Below are 21038 nucleotides of genomic sequence, written 5' to 3' on the forward strand. Positions count from 1 at the left end.
ATCAGCACTACAGGTATGTATTGTGTTGGTGATGTTGAGGGTTTTACCTTATTGTTGAGGTGATGTAGTCATCACTAGATCAGCACTACAGGTATGTATTGTGTTGGTGATGTTGAGGGTTTTACCTTATTGTTGAGGTGATGTAGTCATCACTAGATCAGCACTGCAGGTATGTATTGTGTTGGTGATGTTGAGGGTTTAACCTTATTGTTGAGGTGATGTAGTCATCACTAGATCAGCACTACAGGTATGTATTGTGGTGGTGATGTTGAGGGTTTAACCTTATTGTTGAGGTGATGTAGTCATCACTAGATCAGCACTACAGGTATGTATTGTGTTGGTGATGTTGAGGGTTTTACCTTATTGTTGAGGTGATGTAGTCATCACTAGATCAGCACTGCAGGTATGTATTGTGGTGGTGATGTTGAGGGTTTAACCTTATTGTTGAGGTGATGTAGTCATCACTAGATCAGCACTACAGGTATGTATTGTGGTGGTGATGCTGAGGGTTTTACCTTATTGTTGAGGTGATGTAGTCATCACTAGATCAGCACTGCAGGTATGTATTGTGGTGGTGATGTTGAGAGTTTAACCTTATTGTTGAGGTGATGTAGTCATCACTAGATCAGCACTGCAGGTATGTATTGTGGTGGTGGTGTTGAGGGTTTAACCTTATTGTTGAAGTGATGTAGTCGTATATTTTCAAGTGGTGGAATATTGCTTTGAAATACATTAATATTGTGTCTTGAATATGTATTGCATGGAACTGCAGTTGATATATCATGCCTGAAAACGGCTGATGAGATTTATAAACTTGTTTCTTAACAATCCTTCTCATTTAACTTCACACTTCATACTTTTTTTTCTTAATTTGGTGTGCATTTTTCTATCTCTTTTCCTAATTCTTCTTAATTCTTGCATGTGTGTATAAAACTGAGTGGATTTGTAACTAGATTTTTTTAGTTCATTCTTCTACTTTTGACATCAGAATAATTCATTCTGTTTCAAATTGCAGGTCAAGTCAAGTAACTTTTTTTCTCTCTTTTTCAATTTCTTTGCCTATTAGTCATGTGACAATCACCTGGATTTCTTGCCATGTGTTTGTCATGTGACTTTAACAATAGGATGGGATGCATGCCTTTGAAAATTAAAATATAAGAAAATGATACAAAATTAGCCAATCAGTAAACAGAATTTTGATCACCTGATTAGAGTTGGCCAGTTAGATTGCGGGATCCCATGCTAACCTTCCAACTCTCACCAATCTCTCTGTAGGCTACAATGTTGAAGAAAAGCAAGATTCAGCGGCGAAACACAGACCCCCAAATTCATTGCTAATACCCTGTTCCAACCATGTCTTTATCACCTAGGCAACGATGCTGAAGAAAAGCAAGCTGAAGATCAAACGAAGAAATACAGAACCCACTATATTAAATGCTACATCGCCAACTGAAGATAGAAAATCACCAGTTGACGGTGAAACAAAGAAGACTGAAGCTCCGAGACTTGTAGCAGTTCGTAGCGAGGAATTGAACAAAGTGTAAAATAAGGTAACATGTACAGACAAAGACAATGGAATCATATTGATGCTACTGGAAACAGCAAACAGCAAACAGCAAAGAGCCGCGAACTGAGTCAGTGAATGTCTCGTCTTGTACGAATCATGTGACATCAGGCATCAGGATCGGTGATGGTTGTACACAGTAGCCGCATCATTTCGCTCACATATTCCTCAATAGACAAGAAATACCCACTACTGTAACTAGATTTTTCACCACTTTCAGAGGATGCTATTTATTTTATTTTTTTTTAAATCATGGTAATTGTGAAAGGTATACTCTAGGACCTTAATTCATGTAAATATTCTGTTTAATATTCATGACTTATTATATTAAAATTTCAATTCACATCTTCTATCACCCGAGTAGTTGTTTCAAGATCAAAGGTGATATTTGGGTCATACATAAATATATGTCTGTTTTATATATATTTATATATACATATAGATATATATAAGACAGATTTCAGTAATGACGCCGAACCTGAATTTAAAGTTTTTGCTTATCTGTTGATAATTATGCCTAACCAAAACTGTTTCTGATATAGATTTCTTTACCCATCTATTACACCAAAGTTTTTAGAAATTTCATCTTTTCCAAAAAAGGTCATCATAACGATGTTCTCTGTCCATGTTTTAGTCATTTGTGTAGATAGTATGGTTTCTCCTTATCACAACCTTGGACAATGCAAGAGACCAACAAGCAACCATTTCTAAGGAACTCTCCTCATTCTCATTATTAGCAGTCACATTTGCTTACATTTTTATTTAACTGTAAAAAAAAAAAAGAAGACATTGTGCAATGTTTTAAGCAATTTTATTATAATTCTTGATGTTTTGAAAATGACGCATGCTATGTTCAATTTCTTTCTTGCCATGAATTCATGGGTGCATTCAATAGTGTCATATTAGTATTTTGCTAAATTTTAATATATTTTAAAAGTAATAATAAATCTGTTACTGCAACATGTAGAATCAAGTGTATCTCAGGCTATGACTGTCTTTCATTCTCATTCAGAAGCTTTGGTCAGTGCTTAGTCACAGCAACCCACCTTGGCTCATAGTAGCTTCCATCCCTCATCCAATATAGAATAGTCCATTGTTTTCCATTCAGAGCACACTTTACTGTAGGAGGCTTTAATATGTACACAAGAATCAAAGTCATGGTCATCATTGTAATCAATTAAGATACTGTGGCATCAAATGCATATCGTTTAATAGACACTGTATATTTTACTTTCTACAGGTTTTCTCCCAATGTGGAAGGAGAAAAATGTATACTGAAACTTAGGGTTATACTGCAGTTTACTAGTGAGGGAGGAAGGAATAATAATTTATGGTTGTTTCTTTTAATGTTTTACCGCACTTGTTATAAAATATTATTCGTGGCTGATTGAGTCGGCAATAGTTTCTAAGAGATGATGTATCAGCTTGTAAGTCATTTCAAACTTTTCTATTAAACGAGTCCAGTCGGTGAAAACAATTATCTGCTGTGAAAACTGTTTACTAATGAGAGACAAATTTTCAGGGAAAACCATTTTGAAGCAGTGATAATTTCACTGGGGTTATTTTGCGTAGAAAGACATGGTGGCGGTCAAGAACTTGCATACATTATGGAAAGTGTGAAAATTATCTGCTCTGTCGTGGTTGTGCAGTACATAGTTCCTATCTGCCCTTTACTCCAAATATCATAAATTTATGTTAATTTAATTCCTCTCACCATTGTACAGTGATTGGCTTATGTTATTCTCTGTGGCCAGAGAGAGTGAAAACACCATGACATGTGATGTATGCTTTGTAAAATCAATGTGCAACGTTTCGTGCAGAAAGGTTGCAGTATATCTCGGCAGTTTGTTAATTTGAACAAACAAACAAATTTGTACTTCCGTGCATTTTTTGTGGATAGTATCAGTAACAGCTCAGTGGCTCATGTCTGTTTTTTGTTTTTGTTTTTTTTACACGTCTTGTGAAGTTTGGGCAATTAGCCTTTGTATATTATTTGGTGTACAAAATGCATGAATCTGCGCCTCTTTCCATGGTTACCATTTGTGTTGGTCTGTATCACCTTGGTTGCCATCTGTGTTGGTCTGTATCACCTTGGTTACCATTTGTTTTGATCTGTGTCTGACACTTTAATCATGTCTACCTAGCATCTGAGATTGGGAACAAGATGTATGTATCAGATGGGTTAATTTGTGTATAGTCTCTTTCCTCTCCTCCTGCATGAGTTGTTTATTTCAGAGAGCATCACGTAAATTGCCAACTCTTATTGACTGAACAATAACCAATAATTCCATTGTATTTTCAAGCATACCTTCATTGTTGTAAATGTAATTTTAATATTTTATGATGTAAATATGAATCTTTTAGTTTCCATCTTCCAGCATCCAGTTTCTTGTTTCTCAAAACTGAAAGTTGTTGATTCTTATAAGTGTTGGAACAAAGATAACAATCGTTGTAGTTGGCAAAAAATTTTTTTCTGTCATGTTTTTTCAAAATATTTTTTTGTTTTAGAGATTTATTATTTATTATTTTTTATTGAAACCAGTCAATGATTGAAGTATTATTTTTCACTCCCTGTGATGGTATATGCATCTCAAAATGCCATTTCCTGTGTTTCAATAGATAAAATTAAACTCAAGAGGGCGCCCTTCTGGAAACTCCCAGTTTACTTTCATGTATACATATCAGGCCGAAACACTCAATGCAATTAAGCTATTTTTTTTTAAAGTTATATTACAAATGTACTTATCTGTTTTATTATCATAGGAGGGGGTCCCAATTTCTATGAAACGCTTGATGTGATTGGCTGTCACCCACATTTATATGTGTAATAAACCAATAGACAATTATGAATCATTTTCCAGATGAGCCCTAATCAATAGCTGGGCTTCCACTAAGGGTGTTTAGACACTATGGCTCATGCTAAATTATTGTTACTTGTCAACTCATTAAGCAACCTTGGAAAAGAAAAAGAGAAAATAACATGTAGCAAATATATAATATATACTTTTTTTTAATGGTGATAACATGTTATCATTTGATAGTTTGTAATTTGGCTTTGCCGTGGGTGGTGAAACTAAAATAATATGGAGCAGCTAAATCTGACAGTAATTCACCAATGTTGTTAACAGAAGCCTAAAATACTATTTAAAATTTTTATCCAGTCTAACAGTTGCAGATCTAGTTTTTTATAATCTGCCATTTTTTTTTTTCAATAAAAGAAAGTGCAAGATTAATTTTCTCTGTTTGTATCAAATTCTACCAAACTACCAGCCCCCTGCAACATATTTTATTCAAATATTTATTTTGTACAGTTTACTGATTAGAGACGAAGCTCTCAGGTTAATTCAATGCAGTAATTGATTTAAATTCCTTGATTTAATTTGATCAGTCAGCATCAGTGCGTTGTCCAATTCTCATTTCAGTGTTAAGCTTAACGAGAAACATTTTAAATTAAAATATGAATGAGACACAAGTCACCTACTCTGTAGCTATTCAGCACAATTTCCCAGACTGACTCTGCCACATTTTTAAACAAGTTTTTAATTTTTTTTTTAAAATTTTATTTACAAAGAAATACTGTGATTCAAATTTGTGACACGAGTCAGATATTTCTTGCATTGTCCTTCAACAATAAGATGATTTTTTTTTTTCCAAATGGCTTTTGACACTAGGTATTGTGCATGTGGTTTTAGAATTGTCCAATTAAAAAAAAAAGGCTCACTGATGTAGCAGCTTTCAAGGGGAATTCTGTTTTAGGTTATTTCCTCTTTGTTCTCAGTAGTTTCCACATTTGTTTTTCAAAATTCAGTTTCCAAATATCATTGCTTTCATTTCTTGAGATGATCTTGTAATATACATTTACTTATTACAAATTATGCTTTTAAATTATTGATAAATATTATAATTCTAGTATGTAATAGCACCCTATGAAGTAATTCTCTGTACAAATAAACTATAATGTAAAGAGTATATGCTTGTCTGTGTTTTATTCAGCCTGTTGCCACTTACCAGTATGTTCTGTCCTGGTATGTTTATATTGTCACTAGCCATTCTAATGCTCCAAGAACCACACCCGAGGGTCTGGTGTAGTGCAATGTTCCCCAGCACCACATTTTAGCCATTTCATTAGACCTCCTGGTGTGGTGCAATGTTTCCCCAGCACCACATTTTAGCCATTTCATTAGACCTCCTGGTGTGGTGCAATAGTTCCCCAGCACCACATTTTAGCCATTTCATTAGACCTCCTGGTGTGGTGCAATGTTCCCCAGCACCACATTTTAGCCAGTTTATTTGACCCAAGACCACTTTTCAGCCAGTATATTTGACCCTCTTTGTGTGGTGCTATCTTCTCTTCTTTCACCACACCCGACCCAGTGCAATGCCCCTTACCCAAGACCACATTTTCGCCAGTATATTTGACTATTGCATGGCGCTATCTTCTCCCCAAGACCACATCTAAGCCAATATGTTTGACCCCTGGTTTGGTACAATACTCCATGTCAAGCATCCATCAACAATTATATTTTTGACTTAAAAACTACCAGTTCAATTGTTTTGATGCTTGGCATGTAAAGTGGACCTTTTCACGATTCTTTTCAGTTTTGATTTCCTCTCACAAACAACCAGTTCAAAAATTTGATACTCTGTATGTGGGAACCATGGGTGAATCAAATTACAAAATGTGTTGTTCATACAAGGAATGAAATCGCCCAAGGTTGCCCGAGAAACGTGCCGGACAAAAGCTGCCACCAGTCAAAGGTAACCAATCACAAAATGATCGTATACCGGTACATCAGTAATCTATCAAGTCTGATGTTTAGAGTTAAACGACGTGTTACCATATTTCTTTTTTCAAGAAGGTAATAATCAGCTTGTTATATATCTTGCTTTTATACCGAATTTACATCATGTCCAAGAAATCATGATGGACAGGCAAAACACAAGTCCTAGTCTCAGACTTTGGGACTAATTACCGGTATGTGAAAAATGTACTGGGGAATATAGACAATAAATATGAAACACATTACACATGTACTTTTTATTGCTAGATGCCATTTCATGAATTGCAAACAGTAAATAAACACACAAAGATCCCAAATGTGTATACATATATAGTTGTTGAGATTGTCGGTCGAGTCGAGGCAAATATACAAGGTAGAATTTTATACGTCAAAATAAACCTGTCAATAAACAAGCTGCTTTCTGATTGGCCTGACTGTTAGGGATGGTCCACCAATTAGGAACAATCTTGTAAATCGATCTGGTTGAGCTACTCGTTCATTTTGCTTAGATTAGTTAATTTGTGTGCAAATTGTGATTTCTGTAATTCTGGGTAATCAAACATCTTGCCTACCACATGCAAACTTTAGTTTCGTCAAATTTTATTTTTCTAACCTTAAAATGTAAAAAATAAAAATATAACACCTTTAGTATTTTTGGCAAAATAGGACATTTTTGATTGTAAGATGCACTTTCACGATGTGATCAAGTCTTATTCGCCATCTAAATCAACTATCCTAACATCAACACAGGGGGCATAACAACCTCAACCTGACTTACAATGTTCTGGTGTCTCATCCAATTCAGTCTGTGAAATTAAAAGTATATTTTTAACAGAAAATATTAAAGCAAGAGGTAGTCTCCTGCACAGACGTGGGGAATTGAGTCTGTTGATAACATACATATGATAGATATACAGATGTAGAACAAGCAAAATTTGTCACCAAATGTTATACATGTATATAGGCCAAAACTAACCCATTATTTCAATTTTAATACATGCGATTTTGTTGTTTATGTGTTATCTTTTTGGCCATAGTAACACCTTCATAATTTGTGTAAGCACATGTGTTACAAATACATGTACAGTCAAACCTGTCTAAAGTGGCCATCCAGGAACTATGAGATTTTGACTTTTCTAGACAGGTGGCCATTATAGACAGGTTCACTAATTTCTTCATGAATATCAATTAGGCATTGAATACAAAAACTATTCCAGAAGGAAATTGGAACATGATAAAAAAAAACTTTTTGTGATAAGCTCTTATTTTCTAGAGATCCAGTCCAATGAGGCTGCCATGTTGCCTAATCTACTGATGCATGTATAAGCAAAACTAACAATCGGCTCTACTTTTAAAGTTGTACTCAATTACGGTATCTAGATAATATACCCGAAGTTTGAAGTTCAGGAAAAGTGATACTTCAGTGAATACAAGATGGCAAAGTCTTTGGGTATACCATCTGAGAGAATGTACATAAATTGAATAATATTCCAACAAGTTTTACTGTACAAATAAAATCAAGTGAGAAGAGAATTGGTGCATGTTCTACGAACGAAAAACAACTCAAGACCAATTTATTCAGGAAGAATTCCAGTAAAAATACTCTACAACTTTTAGTACTCTGAGTCAACTAAAAAAAATTCTATGTCTAACTCAACTAAAACTACCGCATGCAAAGTGGCTGGGATGGGGTTGCTATCTGTGTATGGCGAGTCCTCGTGAGAAAACACATTGAACATAAATCTTCTGTATTCGAGATAAAACACCAACATGCCTAATTGGGGTTAACTTGATATGATGACGCTACTACAGTGGAAATAGCTGATTACGACTCAATAGAGAGTTGGTTACTACAGTAGCCAAACCCGGGATGCATAACATAAAATTATTTTAATTTGCTTCCATGTATGTATATATATATATATATAAATCACAAACTGAAAACAAGTTTTAGCTTCTATGAAGTCTTTCACCAAACATTTCTCACAAACTAACCACATATAAACAAAATTCCACCAATTGACAATTCCTTAATTTGAATATTTAAATAGATTCATTACATATTTTCAATAATATTTTTTTTTTATTTTTACTAAAACTACTATATTTTATAATCAGTTAATGTCAACTACAGGATGGCAGTTAAGTTTAATGCCATGATTTTAGAATCAAGAATTTATTTTTCTTCCTCTGGCCTAACACCTGATTGTTTCAAATGCAGTAGAATGGACCTCATTCTTGAGATATCTTTTGTGTTTCTGCTATTTTTAGGGTTGAAATCACAGACCCGTGCAACACGCTCCCATTCAAGACCAGGTATGTCTTCATCACGCTCTTCAATAAATGCTTCTTGTGTTGCCCTAAAGATAGAAAAAGGTGTGTTGTTTGTATGCAATTCAACTTGGAAGTGTCTGTGCATTGTGTCACAAATTGGGATGAAAAATATAAATTGGAGATACACTGATTTATATTATTTGTACGACTTATAAAGACCACAACTTATCAACAGACATCATACCCCAATATCTTATAAGCTTCATTATGCAAAAGTATACTTAACCCCAGAATCAAAAAACACATAAATTTTGCCTGGGATGCACTTCTCTATTTGATATTAAGTATTGTAAGACCAGGTTTTTACTTTTAATTTATTACCTATTTGTGGCTGCTGCTTTCTGCAACTGTTCATCTCTATTTCGATACCAATCTTCTAATTCTTTTTTGGCTGCTTCCCTCCATTCCTCACCTTTCTTTTCTGATTCAGCATCTGTTAGGGAAAAAAAAGAGAGCTTTACTGAAAATAGCTGGACTTTCTGCAACGAGGGATGCAATTCAACGCTGAAAACGCTTGGTTGATATCATGTTAGCTCTGATGCATGTACCCGATACCTCAGCCAGTGAACCCGCAGTAGAGAACCACGACCAAGCCCTGGGCTTCAGCTTCTAAAACCTATTGTAGAGAACTCAGGAGGCCTTGTAGAAAACACTGCAAGACCTAGGCGGCTTCAAGTTGTAAAACTACTGTAGAGAAGCCTTTAGCTTTAAGAATGGTAAATCTCATTAAAGAGAACATTGTAATGCCTAGGCCTAACATAAATGGAAAACCTCATTATATGAAACCTGGCAAGGCCTAGGCTTTAGATGGTAGGGAACCTAACAAGGCCTAGGCTTTAGATGGTAGGGAACCTAACAAGGCCTAGGCTTTAGATGGTAGGGAACCTAACAAGGCCTAGGCTTTAGATGGTAGGGAACCTAACAAGGCCTAGGCTTTAGATGGTAGGGAACCTAACAAGGCCTAGGCTTTAGATGGTAGGGAACCTAACAAGGCCTAGGCTTTAGATGGTAGGGAACCTAACAAGGCCTAGGCTTTAGATGGTAGGGAACCTAACAAGGCCTTGGTTTTTGGTGGTAAAACTCATTGTGGGAAACCTAACATAGATGATAAAACACCTGGATGAGAATGCTAGGCATAGAAAGTGTACATTGCAAATACTAGTCATAAAGTTTTAACCCTTTTCCGGTCAGGGGAGTTTCACGCTATCAGGTTAAGTCGTTGAAAAACGGTCATGATTCAATGCACTCCAGTAGCCAGCATCTGTGCATGCTATCCTGCCAGACATTTTTGCAAAAATAGGCCATAGTTAACAGACTGTATCGACCTCAGTTTTCACATTTTTTGCAATCTGTTTGCATACACACTTCATTACCACCATGGACAACAATTTCTCGTATAAAAAAAGTCACCCGTTTTATTTCAATACACATTTTTTACTGTCGTTAAGTAACGATGTTTTGCCCTTTGTACAGTCTCAATAAACACGTGTTAAACATTGAAATAAATATTGCTTAATTGAAAACACATTACAAGCAAGTACAAGGTCACTACATGAATGCAAGTTCGAAGTAAGAAAAAAAACAACGCGTGAGTATGGGGATATTTGGGACATGTACGGGGGAAAACGTGTTTGACGTACTCGACCCGTTAGCGTACATTTCAAATTGCAACGTATATTCAACGACTTGAACTACATGTGTAACAACATATTACAACATACTTTCCGTGACTTAACTGATGTTATATTCAAGCTCTAACGTATATTAACCGACTTGACCGTATGAGTAAGTCCACACTTACAACGTATATTTAACGACTCAAACTGAGACTGAAACGAACGAGAACGTAACTGCAACGACTTGATCGGGGTTACCTTCACACGGCAACGTATATTCACCGACATGACCACATTAACCAACTAAATATTTCAACGTATATTTAACGACTTGAAATAAAACGAACTAGCGAGAACGTAACTGCAGGGACTTGGCGTGTATATATACTCACGCAGAAACGTATTTCCACCGACTAGACCCGATGAACTATCCTGACATAAAACGTATAAATACCGACTGAGCATGAAACTAAATTAACGATAACGTATTTTCACCAACTCAAACTATTGTACAGTTCGTGACGCTGTAATAAGTCCCAAATTTATTTGTTGTACGCCTTTCTTAGTCGTCCACCCCGGCGGGCTGCTCCCATGCGTCTGCCTGATGTCGAGGGCTGCTCTTCTGTACTTCGTGTTTGTGTTCCCACGGTGCGTTTTCCCCTCAGTGCCATGTTGTGATGAAAAGCAGCGAAACATTCGCCCGCGTGAAGGTGAACTTTACAAATTGGGCATCCTTTTGATGTTTCTGATAATCGGCCACTCGCAGTTTTTCTCCCGTCCTACTGCACTGCTTACACGATTTTTGACGCCCGGATAGTCTGCATATTTCGTGCGAATCCATGTTTTCACGACGAATAAATGACGTGTTACTTGGAAGAGAGCCAACTTCTCTTATGGATTTTTGAATTCTACTCGAGTGTCCACCAATCAGTTGTTTACCTGTGCGGATATTGAAGAATTTGTGCGTTACTTTAGTCGTGCGATTCAATGCCTTGAAACATTCATAAGCATTGACCAATGCAACATCTATGAGGTAACAGGCCATGTAGATCCACCAACGATTGTTTTTTCTGCCCGTGTGATAGTATTTTCGCCTTTGGTTAGAACGATCCACGCCACCCATGTGATGTCTGTAACATTGTAACGATACAGGCACGCGTCTCTCGTCATCTACTGCTTCTGCCGACGTAGCCAGTGGGGGATAGACTGTATTTAAAATCAATATTTGCGCGCTGTCATCCTGGTATGCAGTAATATTGATAGTGTCGTCCGGTCTAGTTGCTGCTTTCATTTCACCAATTTTCAATTTCAGCTTCTTGCTTTTCCCTTCAGGAATTAATTGCGGCGGCATGGTTTTCCGATTTCGTCTGCTAAAACTACCGACCATGTACACTTTCTTGTCTTGTAATTCAAGGGCTGTGTTAACTGACGTAAAAAGCGAATCACAGAAAAGAATATGGTTTTTTTCTGTGAAGGGCTGTAGCAACCGGTGTGTTGTCTTCTTGATTGTCCCAGTTTCTTTCTTTCTCCCCTCAATTGTAGTTTTATATTTCACCCCCAAATATGGTTCAAAGTTTGCAATGTAAGACGTTGTCGAGTCGCACACCTGCCATATTTTGAAGCCATCACGGTCGGGTTTGTGGGGCAATCTCTGCTTAAACTTGGACCGTCCCTTGAATCTAATCATACCCTCATCAATCGAAATTTCCTGTCCCATCTGGTAGTATCGCCGACAATTTTCGAGTACGGGTTTCAGCCACGGGTTGATTTTATACAACGGGTCGGCCTCTGATCGTTGACGACGACGTTCAATGTCAGGATCCCGCCGTGGGTCATTTACTGGATCAGCTAAATGGAAATAACGCATTAGCATTTGAAATCTGGCCTGAGTCATTACTGATGCAATTCCCATGTTCTGCAGAAAGGGGTCACTCGACTAATAATCGTCGATTGCTGATTTGTGATCAACACCCATACATATCATCACACCAAAGAATGCTTGCATTTCAATGAAATTTGTATTACGCCAGCGGGCATTTAATTTTTTTGCAATGCATTTTTGATGATATTTGGCGTATTTATTAGTCTCGGTAGAAGCCAGTTCTATCAGTTCTGGTGGGATAAATTTGTAGAAATATTCCACCTCACGAGCATATGAAGGCAGTTCGAAAGTTGGTCCAGGTTCGGGTTCAAAAACTGGAATAGTAAATATATCGCCGTCTTCCTCCGTGGCCATTCTCCATTCACCAGTGCCGGAGGCAACATAATCGAATGTAGCACCAATTTCTGTGTCGGATTCAATTTCAATGTCGCTATCGAGTACAGGTGGGTAACGTTGCTCTAAAAAATCGTCATTCTCAGCACGATCTTCATCGATTTCTGAATCTGTATCGTCGTCAGTTGCAACTATGAAATCATCTGGTATTTTGTGTCGTAGCTCACCCGTTTTTTCGTCCAATACAAGTTCATCATCACGCGTGTTCATTGGCGATGCGTGTGCATACACAACATGTTTTTTAATAGTTTGTTTTTCGGGGAAACTCGCAAGTGTTGATTGTTCTGTACCGCATACATTTTCTTGTACCATTTCTTTGGTGACATCGACGTTTTGTTGCGTACTCGCTGGGTCGATATGTTCAGGCCCCTGCTTTTCTGCGTTGGCAGTTGTGGCGGATGTCGACGGTTCCGAATCGCAAACATTGTCTTGCAAAAATTGTATCACATCTTCGACGACACGTTGTATTTCAGCGTGACCAACTTCCGTTTCTTCGGCATCTGCTTTGTCGGCAGCTGGCGATTCAACCACTTTACGGTTCGTCTTCGATTTATGTTTGCCTCCTGGTTTGCCCCTGCAGTCCTTCAAACGGTTTTCTTCTGTAATCGCATGTTCATTGACAGTGGAGACAGTCTCCGACTTGCGTTTGTTCTTATTCTTTTTACGCCTTTTCTTGAGTGGACTATTATCACTGGTGTCCGTGGTACACTCGGCTGGTAACTCACCGACGTCAAATGTTTCCTTTGCTTTGGATTTCTTTCTTTTTCCACGCTTTGCTGGTGAAAAATCTGTCGTGTCAATGTCAAACTTATCACTCCCCGTGCCACTGCACGATTGACGCGTTTTCTTCAGTTTCCTTCTTGCCTTCATAAAACACTTTCTATCTGTATAGGACGGCATATTAACGTATGTGTCGGAAAGGAGGCACACAGCGAGTCTGGGCTTTATCTCACTTTCTTCAGCCATATTTATACTGAACGACCAGATGTCCACAAGACTGCATCTCCCCACAATTTGAATATTTATTGTTATGTAAATAAATATGTTATTTTTTCGAACACAGATTGGTTACAATTTGCATACACATAAAATTGCATATGCTAGCTCAGACGGTGAAATCACGTGGACTTTAATATTTCCCACCAGCTGTCCCGGTCATTTTACGTTGGTGATTGCCGACATTCCAAGCTCAGCCGTTGGAATCCGTTATGCTATTCATTCTAAGTGCCGGGACTATTTGCCAAGCTGGTCAAAATACGTTACTACCGTTATAACCGTGAATCGTGTCGTTCAAATACGGTTGTAATGCTGCAGTTTGCAATGTGGTCAAGGCGGTTTTTTTACGTCGTCGCAAACGTCGCGTTGTGACGGTAAAATAGTGAAATGAGCAGACAAGAGTATAGAATTACATTCTTTATTACTTGGTTAATTTATTTGACTTGGCGTAATCGAAAACAAATTCTCTCCCTCCATAATTTCGCAAGTGTAAAATATCAGGTTCCGTACAACGTATTATAAACGCTTGACCGTCTGAGCAACCTAAATAACAGGCCGTTTTTCAACGACTTAACCAGTTAGCTAGCTGTAGTGGGAAATTCTAGCATACCCATATTGACGGCGGTTTTTCACCGACTTGACCGGAAAAGGGTTAAACAAACCTTTTTCTTCTAATAATTCTTTTTGTTCTTCTCTCCATCTCTTGATTTTCTCAGGCTCTTGTCTAACCTGGTCCATTGAGGAGACTGCAGAATAATTATCAGTAGGACCATTTGATTGTGGAATCTGAGTATCAGTAGAAAATAAAGAATTTACATGTACAGATCTGTTATCACACAGATGTATTAGATCACTTGTATAATTGACGATTGGCAACTGATAAGGGTTAGGGAAAACCCAGAAAACATTAATACATTTACAATATTCACCAACAGATTACAATAACATTTTGTATACATGTGAATACCCGTACTACAAATCAGGGATCTCGCCAAGCTGGTCGGCGGTGGTCGGCCCCGACCGGCACTCAAAATTAGCGACCACAACGGAAATGCTTCCGACCGGGACTATTGTCCGATTGTTATTATAATTATGTACCGACCGACACATCCTGTCAGTCGTGGATTATAATTTGTAAACAATAGACCTAGTCGCACGATACGTAGCGGCTAGTCAATTTTGTGAAATTAGCACCTCTTTGTTTGTAAGTAAATACTTTCTGCGATAGTGTCTCTGACTGCGTCAGTCTTTAAATTGAAAGGTAAAATTCTTTCAAAATCAATTTCACCTCGATATAACATGGTCAAAGCGGAGTTCATGATCTGACAGTTTACGCTACTCAAGAAAAAAATCAACGTGTTTATTGTGTGATTTGGTAAAATACACTTGAACTGTTATCACGATTCATGTAAAACTCTTCTTTCAAAACCTATTTTACCTTTTAAAAATTGCTAATCACCTCTTTCGTTCACCGTCGTGCAGTTTTCAACTGAAATCAATGTTTTTAAATTCAAACTCTTCTAAATTGTCTAACATAATTTCTTAATTCCAAAAATATTTGCTGCGACCGAACTCATTAATATTCATTGCTAATTAATATTCATATAGCTCATTAATATTCATGATCGACCAGCACTCACGTTGGGCTGGCGAGATCCCTGACAAATGTAGGACTCCTGTCACTTTATAATACCCACCTCATTTTGTACAGCATTTTGGTCATCAAGGAAATCAAAATCTTCTTGTGGGGCAGCTAGACAAATAGGAACATGTACACTTATTAGACTTCAAGATTACATGTACTTTTGCAATGAGAAAGTATTTCAGATCAAAATAGATACAGACAGACATTTGCATTGACATGATCTAGCACAGAGAGAATTTTATGCACACAATGACAGTGGCATTCTGATAAGGTACGCAAATCTGCCAAAAAATGTGGCATCCAAGGTACAACAAAGTTGGGCAATGAAAAAACTTAGTATCATAGTCTTGTTGTTCTCCGAAAATATATTTAAGGATGCTGTACACCAGTGACATTTTTTTGCTTTGAAACCCAAAATTCTACTTTTTTGTATTTTTCAATGCTGGACTACAGGGAGCAAACACTCAGTAGGAAAAAAAGTGAATTGGATGTTTTTATAGGGTGTAAAAATCAATTTTTGTTAATTAAAAACAAAAGCACATGTCATTGTTTTGAAAGCTATGTTTTAATTAATCAGCCAAAGACATAATAGACAGATAATTTGCATAATAGTCACCACCCATAGCAAATATAAACAGTCTTGCATTCAGTACAAGCTCAGACTAGTAATACAAGTATTAGTAGTCCGAGGTACAAGTTACACGCATTCCATTTACGATCGTCCACAAATTTAATTTTGTTGAATTTCTCGCTCTTCAAGCAGTCGACTATGAAACTGTCTTGGGGTCGACTATGACAGTGACGAAAGAAAACGAATGCAAGGAAATTTGGAGAAGAACGTCGACAGTATGTAAAGCCATTATTATGAAAATTTAATCATGGAAGGTACCTTCCACGATTTAATTGATCAGACCATGGAGGTATTAACAGAAGGTAGAAAATTTGAACACATGGCAGACTTAGATTTCGTGACCAAATTATGTGTCATGGACTCCGACCACAATGAGTCGGAAGTGAAACACTTGGGCCCGGACTTGGCTACACGTAAAGCACGAGACAAGCAGCTGTAAAAGCGTGTGTGTGAGCATCCTTGTTTTACCTGTTTTATTTTTCTTAATCTTCACATTCTCAATAAATAATTTGACGGATTCAATAAAGTTAGATTTGTTATACATGATATAGAAAGTGAACTGAATGTAAGATACTGGCAGTAGTCCCCGCCAGCAGTTGTTCCGGTACTATGTATTACGCATTGAAGATGGAAAAAGAATCATCACACTAATTTAGTCACAACAGTTTTGGGAACTAAAAAACAGAAAACACGATTTATGGCGAACAGGTTGTTTTACAAATCAACAAAATAATAACGGAGCAAACAAACTGAAAATTCACCGCCCGATCGACAGACAACTTTAAACCTAAGCGATCGCATCTCCCGATTCAGTTCAGCACTCGCTGTGACTTCTCTCCCCCTTCATTGCCATTCAAATCAGATAATACAGATCTTCGTCGAGACATCTCACGCAGTAAAAAAAAAATCTTGGAAAGAAAACTACATGTAGTTGACTCTGGTGGTGCGTACAGCCACGGTTATTGGTTCAGCAGCTGAGCAAGAGAATGACCTTCCATGGAGGGCAATGTATGGTAATGAGTCTTCTAGAAAAGGAGTGTCTCCTCCCACAACGTATTAATGAATATGTAAATCATGGCGTCATTTTGGCGCGGCTTTGTCACGCCGTGAAACAGCGTTTCCTATTGGATTCGGGAGCATAATTTCGTACTTTATAACCAATTGCAACCACGCATATCCACACATCTGCGTGACAGACAGATACATGTACCATGACTATTCATTATGAGTTTGTTTTGATCCATGGGACAAACAGATTTTGAGTTAGCCGACAATACGTTGCTGCTAAGTTGTTTTTGCCATTTTCTCGGTTAAACAAAACAGCGATTCACGGCAACTGCAGGCCTTTGATCTCGAGTTTTAATGGACGCATTATACTAATTTTTTGCACAGACACTCTTCGATATGTTCCCTCTCAAGCCGCGCTGGGATTTTTCTATTTTCCTATTTGTTTCGAAATTACATTCTAATTTCTGAATACCGGAAAGAACCAGATCGCATTGTTTTTTCAAGATAGCTAAATTATTATTTCTTCTCCAACTATCATGTAGATATATATCTCAATTAACACGGAATGGTGGTGAGCGTCGTCTGAAAAACTGTTTTGTTGCCAATCTTCCACTAAATTTGTTTATTCATTGGTTCAATTATTTTTTTACTGAAAATGGCTTTCTGTGTTTACACAGAGATCACGTGACTATACACGTCCATACACACACTATCTTGTCGATTTCATATCCAGTGTGAAATAAGCTTCCCATCAATATATAGCTTTGTGTTGTTCAGTAAATATTTTATATGAAAATATCAGTTTAGAAAATCAATACCAAAAACGTGTACAGCATCCTTAATACGTGTTTGATGTTAACAATCAGAAATTCAAAATTAAGCAAAGACATGCCTCGGGTTACACATGGCATCCATACACGTGTACATTTTGTATAGTAGTGATGAACCTGCCTGTAGTTTCGTTTATGTTGTGAGTAAATAAGATTGCAGTTCACGTTTTATTGAAATCGTTGCTGGTATGATATTTGGCAATCTCCGTCTAGATCACAGGAGAAGTAATGTGATGCATATAAATCTATCAAGTCACGTTTTGCAACCTTTTTTTTAAAAAATTTCGCTTGATAATAAAGATTCCTGAATTACCGTCAGACCTAGCAATGGGCGAGGTTAGTACAAAAATATAAAAAGTTAAAAACACTAGTAGACATGCAACCCGGAAGAAGTCAGCGACATATTTGAAACAGTTTTTTAAAGATAGTGGAGTGAGAGTAGCTCAGGACAAATGAGGGCAGTTAGAACTATTTAAGACAGCTGAGAAAAGTGGATTTCCCGATAAAAAAAATGATTTTCAGAAAAAATGAACTGAAATAGAGATGGTACGTTCGTGTTTCACAGAGTAAATATGACCATGACATAGTTTTTCAACTCCCAAAATACCCGCAAAAAATATGAAATCTTCTGTTTTTATTTGACCCTATGTCACGCAATATGTGTAAGCGCATAAACGATGAATGTGCAAATACTATCAATTTGGAAACCGGGAATTAGTTAAAAGGTTGCAAATTTAAATCGTTTTCAAACACTACAAATTAATATGTGAAATAATAAAGTTTGTATGATACAAAAATAAGCATTTAAAGACCATGTGTATTACAAATCACTATTATACACAAATGTCTGACATCCAAGAAAACACTTGCCTGGCCTTGAATTTTGACCATTTACTATTGTTTTACTATGGAGCAATGTTTTATACCATTAATATACATCTTTGCAGTCCAATGTTTTACAACATGCAATGGCATACATTTTTTGTACATTGCAAATGTATGCGAGAACATCAATTACTGTGTTTTAATTTTTCTATTTTCTCTTATTTGAAGAAAATTGCATTACAATCAAATTTAGAAAATCTGGTATGTTCAAAATATTATAAATTTACTCCCTGTAAAATAAGTGTTGTAATGTAACATTCATATTTTAATATACATTTGTGTAGCATAGCAAAAAATATATATACTGTATATTTTGGTTGATATATACTTGATAATACTATTCTGTTATTCTGAATAGTGATTTAAAGCCTCCTGAAGCCAGTCTCTCGTGTAGGAGGCCTCCACCTGGGAGGAGAAAATTGAATTCGATATTCCAACCACAACTGTTTTGCTTCAATATATAATAATAAATCATTTCACATTCGTGAAATATATTATTATAATTTTTTTCTATAAATGTATTCAGAAAATTGAAAAAAATACCACACTTAACGAAACTCTGCGTCACTTTCAGTAACGTGTGATATTATTTTTAAAAAAACAGAGGGGCAGACAAGGGTAACACTTCCTGTGTGTGTCATTCAGTGTGCCACGCCAGCTACACTCCCTACAACCGGAAAAGATCTTACCTTCGCCGTCAACTTCTGCCGTTGGTTCGGACGAACCCAAGCCAAAATCGTCGTTGTCTTCTATACCAGCTAACTGGTCCTGTTCCCGTGCCAAAAAGGCAGCAGCTGGATCTTCCTCGACTCCAGAGTCGGCATTTGTGGAAGGTTCATTCTCAAAACCATCTAAGTCGGCCATTTTGAAAATTTTGCTACGAGTAGGGGTGGATTCGTTAATTATCGTAAAAGCCGAGAATACCCGAATAATAGAGGGCGCCATCTTATGAATTTCAGGGTGCTGTTTCGATTTGCTCGCCATGATTATGAGTAATTTTACGTCACTACTAAAATTGAGTCTCCAAACATAACGCGTAATCACAATCATGATTGTTTTTCTTTTAAAATGTTCATTCAATTTAGAATATGAGAGATCACCAAAATCGCTGATATTATGTTATGCTTCCATGACCCGAAAAATACAAACTTTTTGAAGTCATTTGAAAAGAATATTCAGTTTGCATATTAGCGTAATAGAACACATTTAATCACGTTTGAACAAAATAAGATTGTACTGGTCTGAGATGTTCACCGCACCATTTGTTCTTACTTTGTGTTTTACATTCATCATAATATTTCGCAGAAACCAAATATGAAACATTTTTTGGGCAAATATTGTATTCACTGAAAATAAGGTTGTGTTTACATTTCCCCATTTTTTTTTTATTTTGCAGCTATCTGCAATATGAAAAAAACTTTTGTAAAACTCAGCTTCCTTAAATATAAAACCCGACATAAGACAATACGAACCCCTTTTCCAATGATCATAAAAAAATTGGCCTTGACATTAGACTCTCCAATGTAATATTTGTTAATGATACTAATACAATAACAAAAGAGAATTTTTTACAATATAGTGGAGAAATAATGTTGCAGCGAAAATTACAGAAAAATATTTATAAAAATAAAGCTAAACAAAGCAAAACAAAATACCCATTTACATGAACTTAATCTTCAAAATATGTTATAGAAAAAAAGCTGCACAGTAGATTTCTACCATTCCTAACACGTTTTCAACGGTGCTATAAAGATGTAAAAACATTGCAATTTCGAAAGAAGTTCTCAACCATGGACTAATATATGAAACAAACAAAAAATAGATAGCGTCATTAACGATGAAATGTCAACTCAGTGCACTTCCTGGTTACGGTTGCGAATTGCATGTACATGTACTTGTAAATTCATTCATTCATTCATTTATTCGCTGTTATAATAGTTAGAAAAACAATAATGGTTACATTGCATCTTTATAAGAAAATTCTTCAATCAGTTATTAGCAATAAAATTAAATAAAAATACAAATAAAAAAAATTATGATTGTTAATGTATCGTTACATAAACACCATCACAGAACCAAGTAATATTAATATTACAGATTACGGCAGAAATTTTTAAACGCATTTATAAATATTTATCAAAAACATCCCCAGCTTTCACTCTAATTGTCTATGCCCATACTTCGCGCACGAATCCAATCATATATTGATGTGAACAGGCAGTGTGTGCGACCGTACATGTATTCAAATTAACGTGTTTACTGATTGGATGACGTCATCTATATTAATTTATACTCACTATGATGTCATAAAATCATTCCTAGATTGGTCAATTTAATTTCATTTAATTCCAACAGCGATTTCGATTTTTTTTAAATGTGTATAACGTCTCCAGGTCTCTGTTTTTCATTTTAGTATATATATTAAAACGCCACACGAGAAAAATTGTGTTTTTAATAAACATAATGTCCCAAA

At 36.5% G+C, this 21038-nt stretch overlaps 2 protein-coding genes across 5 annotated transcripts in view; one reads left to right on the forward strand and one right to left on the reverse strand.

The window, feature by feature from the left end:
• LOC102805499 (diacylglycerol kinase theta-like) overlaps positions 1–5533 on the forward strand; it is a 117693-nt gene extending 112160 nt beyond the window's left edge. For 3 of the 4 annotated variants that reach the window (XM_085507921.1, XM_085507922.1, XM_085507924.1), the window contains one exon: positions 1371–5533. In XM_085507921.1, coding sequence (XP_085364047.1) covers positions 1371–1544 — 174 coding nt within the window. In that variant the 3' untranslated portion in view covers positions 1545–5533. Of the gene's footprint in view, positions 1–1275 lie in introns of all 4 variants that reach the window. The other variant, XM_085507923.1, reaches the window with a different exon arrangement.
• A 2875-nt stretch (positions 5534–8408) lies between these two features.
• On the reverse strand, positions 8409–19475 carry LOC100375361 (clathrin light chain B-like). Its single transcript, XM_085507925.1, has 5 exons — positions 19255–19475; positions 15264–15319; positions 14229–14352; positions 9001–9112; positions 8409–8705 (listed from the first exon to the last, which is right to left on the reverse strand). Exons 1-5 carry the CDS (start codon positions 19427–19429, stop codon positions 8522–8524), a joined length of 651 nt encoding a protein of 216 aa, XP_085364051.1. The 5' UTR covers positions 19430–19475; the 3' UTR covers positions 8409–8521.
• Positions 19476–21038: the final 1563 nt, after the last annotated feature.

Source organism: Saccoglossus kowalevskii, chromosome 14 (assembly GCF_978046115.1).
Source record: "Saccoglossus kowalevskii chromosome 14, keSacKowa6.1, whole genome shotgun sequence".
NCBI lineage: Eukaryota > Metazoa > Hemichordata > Enteropneusta > Harrimaniidae > Saccoglossus > Saccoglossus kowalevskii.

Excerpts from the sequence above, each read along its gene's own strand:
- LOC100375361 (XM_085507925.1), bottom strand. The coding sequence starts at position 19,429 with ATGGCCGACTTAGATGGTTTTGAGAATGAACCTTCCACAAATGCCGAC. Across the intron at positions 9,113-14,228 it reads AGAATTATTAGAAGAAAAAG|ATGCTGAATCAGAAAAGAAA; the intron begins GTTTGTTTAACC and ends TTTCCCTAACAG. Across the intron at positions 8,706-9,000 it reads AAAGCAGCAGCCACAAATAG|GGCAACACAAGAAGCATTTA; the intron begins GTAATAAATTAA and ends TTCTATCTTTAG.